Source organism: Oncorhynchus keta, chromosome 20 (genome assembly GCF_023373465.1).
Source record: "Oncorhynchus keta strain PuntledgeMale-10-30-2019 chromosome 20, Oket_V2, whole genome shotgun sequence".
NCBI classification, from domain to species: Eukaryota; Metazoa; Chordata; class Actinopteri; order Salmoniformes; family Salmonidae; genus Oncorhynchus; species Oncorhynchus keta.
In genome coordinates, this window is record NC_068440.1 from 1082706 (window position 1) to 1088705 (window position 6000).

Consider the following 6000-nt stretch of genomic DNA (forward strand, 5'->3'; position numbering starts at 1 on the left):
AAAAACTAGATCCGACTGGGGGAAATCGTTTTGAGCGCTCATCCAACTCAGAAAACCTGACAACTTTCTAGAACTCCAACTTTCTGACTTGAAGTTCACTGACGTCATGATTTGACCTTGTTTTTTTTCACAGTTCCCAGTTGTCTTGAAAGCACAATGACCATCAGATGCAGGCACACTATATATACAAAAGTATGTGGACACCCCTTAGTGGATTAGGCTATTTCAGCCACACCCGTTGCTGACAGGTGTATAAAATAGAGCACACAGCCATGCAATCTTCATAGACAAACATTAGCAGTAGAATGACCCGTACTGAAGAGCTCAGTGACTTTCAATGTGCCACCTTTCCAAGTGCTGTTATTGTGAAGTGGAAACGTCTAGGAGCAACAAGGGCTCAGCCGCGAAGTGGTAGGCCACACAAGCTCACAGAACGGGCCCGCCGAGTGCTGAAGCTCGTAAAAATAGTCTGTCCTCAGTTGCAACACTTACTACGAGTTCCAAACTGCCTCTGGAAGCAACGTCAGCCACACTGTATAACCCGTGTGCGATAGTCATCTTGTTCAGTTCCCTTCCCTTTCTTGGGTACAGGAACAATAATTGACATCTTGAAGTAAGTAGGGACACCAGACTGGGGATATGGAGAGATTGAATATGTTCCTAAACACTTTGTAAGAACATTGGAGAAGGACCTCCCAATGAAAATGTAATTGCTTGATTAATTAGGCCTGCTAATTTATAGATCAAATTATACATGTTTTAGGAATGGTTGGATCATACAAAAAATATCAATAAATGGAAATTATAGGGAATAATGTATCTACACTAATAAAAAAGATGCACAAAATTATACATTTTGGGGAGCAATAAGTGCATGGCAGTTTTGGACAAATGCAGAATATGCATGCCTACTCCACTAGAACAACATTGTATTTACTGTCAAGTAGTTGGTCGTCAGCCTAGAACTCTACCATAATCCAGTTATGAATTGTCCCAGTATACATATAGCTGTGGTGCATCAGGCTGGTCCAAGTTGATGACATCAGTTGTTGTCCGGTGTTCTCCACGTGGGGTCGAAACCGTCAGCACCTAGACTAGTGACGAGCCAGTCCTACATTACGATAATCAGCCACACTGTATAACCGGTGTCGTTACTGCCTCGTGTTTTTCCTTGTTGACAACTGTAGTATACAGCCACAGCCCTCCACACGTCTCACACGTGACAGTGAGAGAGGCGTGACAAGTAACAGTTACTGGCCAATCAGTATTTATGTAGTCACTGTGTGGTTATATTCTCAAGCAATGAGAGCGCTTTGTACCATCTGCCAACCAACCACGGCCGAGCACACAGTTCAGCACGTGCAGCGCGTGGTAGCGATTCACATGTTACCACTCGCTGTACTGAGGACTTTGAAAGGTAAACGGAATCTAAAACGAGGGAAAGGAGGAAACAGTACTGAGACGTTGAGAACAGAGGACTCTACAACTATAGCGCGCCATCAACATCAGTGTTGGTCATTGGCTTTTTGAATAAGATCTTCTTACAATTGCAATTGGAGAAGGAATACCGGTTGTTCAACTAGTTATCCATTTTACTGTTTTATTGAATTGTCTTCGCATCGACATCATCCTAAAAGGTAATATATATCATAGGCTATAGACAACTGTAACTTGCGTTTTTCTATACATATCTGCTTCCCCAGATCTATTTTAACTAGCTTTGAACTTTCAACCTGCACTCTTGGCTACAATATTTAAGCCAAAAGTCTAATCAAGCATTTCGCTACACTCGCATTTAACATCTGCTAACCATGTGTATGTGACAAATAAAATTTGATTTGATTTGAATCATTATTGGTTGTTCCTTACGTATGCGCTGGTTCAGGAGCAGCTTTCCCTGCTCTAGTCTGAACCTTCCATCATGGCTAACGCCTCAAACCTGAAATCAGTTAATGTCTTTACAGTTGTTTCTGTGTATGTTATCTCTATATATAAGCGCTTCATACATTATAGACTAAAATTTAAAGTAAAAGCATAGCGAGTTTATGAGAAGCATTCAATGAACATACACAACTTTGTAATGCGTGAAACAATGTAGTGTATAAGGCAGCCTCTGTCATTTTGTTTTAGGATAATCAGTTAGTTTGATGTTACAGTGGTCAGATCAGATGTTTGAAATGTAACTAATAGCTGACAAAATCCTAGAGCCATACAGTCAAACCCCACATGACCTTGTACGTCACACCCCCACACAGCACATGTTCACATGTATAGCAAAGCAACAGCTGGTGGAGTTTATCCCAAGATCAGTGACTAACAGAATTCCTTCTTGAATATTTATTAGGGGACACACCTACTAGTTTTCTGGAGCATGGTGTGAAAACCACAAATTTGCATTGTTATTGTTTTGTATTCATAGTTTTAATTTAAATTGTGATAGATATGACTGTCACTTTGTTCAAGTTTTTTTGTTCTACTTACAGCACTTGTTATAATGCCTAGGTCAGCATTAACTCTACATCAGTTACTCTGAGGTATTTCTGATATTCCTTGTGACTGATCTCTCTCACTTTCTCTAGGGATGCATTTGTTGAGCATGTCCACCAAATGGCCGACCTATGATTCCCGCTCCTCCACACCCAGCTTCCTTCTCAGCGAGAGCGACGTGACTGAGGATGAGGCAGAAATTGATGTCTTCACCTCCGAAAGTGAGGGAGATAGCTCAGGGGGTGGCAAGACCTGCTCAGTACCTAGGTTACACTGGTCCATGGCTGGGAGTGGACAAGCAAAATGCTTTCCTCACACCACCGCCTACCCATCCATGATGGCTTCCCCTGGCAGTGCTACGTTAAGCACAGAGGAGACCATGCAAGGAGACCTGGCCTTCGCTCAGAAAGTGAGTTTTGTTGTTTAAAGACTGCTTTGACTGATTTGAAAATACTGAGTTATTGATTTTTGCATCCAGAGACATTATCAGACAGTGGATAATGTATGTTTTCTGTTTCCTTTCTCTCCTAGTGTTCAGAACTGCAAAAGTTTATCAGACCCCTGTTGGAGCTTCTGAATGGACTCAAGGCAGGGAGATTTGAGAGAGGTCTTAGCAGTTTCCAGTCGAGCGTTGCCATCGATAGACTTCAGAGGATCCTGGGTATTCTTCAGAAACCTGAAATGGGGTAAGCAAACCAAACCATCTTGTGTATGTCTAGCAAACAGTAATTTATGGCGTAGTTAAAATGTTATTAATGACAGTACTCTTTCCACAGAGAGAAATTCCTCCGCACCCTTCTGCAGGTAGAGAGGATGCTGAAGATGTGGTTCCCCCATGTGACCCCTGTCGCTGCCACCCAGAACCCCACACCCAGTCTTCCGCCACGATGGCACCAAAATCAGCTGTGCATGCCAGTCAAGGTGGGTCTCTTACTGCTCTAGTTATCGCTGTTTAATATATCATTGTTATAATGATTCTCACACAATCTATAATATGTAAGACTTGTATCTCATTTGTTTTTCTTCACTCTTGCTCCATCAGAAGCGCAAGCTTAGCTGGTTGGACTCTGACTTCCCCAATGCCGCCCCACCCAGCTGCAAGCGCCTGCAGCGCGAGGACAACTACCAGGAAATGACCTCACAAGACTCTTGCCCATTGAGCACAGACACCTATTACCCGTCATGTCTGACTGTCAGCAAGAGAAGAAAGGGAAATAAGAGGCTTGAAATTTCACCTTGCTCAGCATGTGGTAGCCCAGCCACACAAGACAGCCGTGTCTCCTCCACCCTCCTGGTCTTTCACTCACATCAGCTCTCGCTCCATGGACATAAGCCGCAGAGGTACCACAGCAGGCCTGTAACAGTGAAGACAGAGACAGATATTGCATCAGTGGAAACCCAAAGGAGGGGTCAGTCTATCCCCATATTACTGAGGTCTATGAAACAAGAGCCGGAGTAGAAGATATAAAACTGAACTCGGAAGTCATTGCACCGTTTGACCATCTTTTGTCAGTGTTGGAGAGTTATTTAAAAAGAATTGAAATGTACCTGGGAATATTTTTTTATGTTTGATGTGATAAAGCAGTGGTTTAATTTTTTTATCTTTTTTTATACTGGTTTGAAACAAGATAATTTTGTATTTCAGAATTATCAACAAAAATACAATCACATGAAATACACTATGCAGAAATATAAAAGAAAGTAACATAGCTCAAGATTTATGGAATACCTTTTAACCTAACATAAACTCAGTTATGATAAAGTTATCAATAGTAGTGAAGCATAAAACATTGACAATACAATGAAAAACATTACAAGAACCTGTTAATCCTTTAGCGGATCCAGCACAGGGAACTGAAATGGGCAGCTGATACAACTGCCACTAAACCTCTGCCAACCAGTGGCAACAAAACCATTGCTTTTATTACACACTCTGCCGAGTCTGTTAGCCACCGTTTAATGTAACTATTGACTAAATCCACCTCAGTGTGAATACTAACAACCCCAGTAGCATGCAACTGGAATGACAGCAACCACGAAGAACTACGAGAGGAGAAATAACAACTGTTAGATTTAAGGTATTACTCATCAAATAGGTCTGCTCAAAAATGGGTGCAGACTAGAGCATATTAATTGGCTTAATGCTTTCTAACTTCATTGATTTATTTGATAGAATACATTTATCATCCTTTATTTTTTTGTCAGTTTTGTTATTTTTTTTGTCTGTTTTCTAAGGTGTGCCAAAACTATTTTGCACATGAGTATTTTACATTTGATAACAAAGGAAATTGTACCTTATAAATGTTACTATTGTGACGACGCAAAACACAAATCATTTTGAATCTTCTAGGAGTGTTTCTATTGTATTGGGAGAAAATACATAACCTTTCATTAGGTCATTGGGTATTTGAACAACAATGTTTTTGCTTAGCAATTATCATTCATGTTGAATGACTCTATCCCTGGCCACTTTCAGAGAGTCTCTTGAGCTGTAACTACCTAGATTGGGTTAGGGGGAAACCAAGAATAGCTGGATACTGACAACAGTTAAGACAACTGAAACATCATGATCAAAATCAAATCAACATTTTATGAATGTGTGTGGGTTTTGGATGGGAGTGTCAATGTTGTGTATGTGTGAGTCAGTGTTTGTATGTATAGTCTAGTGAGTGTGCGTAGGGTCAGTGCAGATAGTTTGAGTGTCATTAATTGACTATTTAGCGGTCTTATGGCTTGGGGGTGATTTACCATACTGGTAGTATATGTTATTGTTCTTTACTATGCCAAGGAAAGGCCCAGGTAGAGGACAACCGAGAGATCACTGCAGCAGTAAATACAGGTAACTGTTGAGGCAATGCACAACCCTTCCTAAAAACTGTTCAAACAGCCCGTTGGGGAGTTGTTTATTTTTATATTTCCTGTGAGGAAATATTGTAATTTCATGTCATGTTTTTGGTGTATGTAGGGCCTATGTTTTGCACATTTTCTCTGTTTATCAAAAGAGGACAAATGTTTGGGCTGAGAAGGATATTTTGCTGTTTAATGTTGTCTTCCTTGATTCAATCCATTTCCTTTGCCTCCTCTCTTCCCAACTTTTACTCAACACCCTCCATCACATTTTTGGGTTGGGCATAATATAAAAGTGTTTTGGATATACACCATGTACTTGTGCTTAATATTTTATATATAATTGTTTCAGACCGAAATTGTTTTTGATAAATTGTACCCTTTTTGCTAAAATAAAGTAATGTTTTTGTTAATCAGAACTTGAAATCTGTCACATAAATTCAAATGATTGAATTGACTGTTGCCCTGCGACATGAGAATTCATGTAGGCCTCCAGGCTACAGCAAGAAAGAAGGGGTTCTCGACAACCATGACAAAAATCTAACAAAATGGCTTACCAAGAAAAACATTCAAAAGGACTACCGGTAATTTGAGGCAGAAATGAGTTGGTGCACTCAACAAAAAAGGCAGAGATTCATTTCTTATTTGCTCAAGATTTATTCCATT

General features: G+C 40.4%; 1 protein-coding gene across 1 annotated transcript; it reads left to right on the forward strand.

Moving 5' to 3' along the window:
- The first annotated feature begins 1349 nt into the window (after window positions 1-1349).
- Window positions 1350-5753, forward strand: LOC118399120 (uncharacterized). Its single transcript, XM_035794923.2, has 5 exons — window positions 1350-1637; window positions 2580-2896; window positions 3019-3173; window positions 3264-3408; window positions 3530-5753. Exons 2-5 carry the CDS (start codon window positions 2582-2584, stop codon window positions 3944-3946), a joined length of 1032 nt encoding a protein of 343 aa, XP_035650816.1. The 5' UTR covers window positions 1350-1637; window positions 2580-2581; the 3' UTR covers window positions 3947-5753.
- The last annotated feature ends 247 nt before the right edge of the window (window positions 5754-6000 follow it).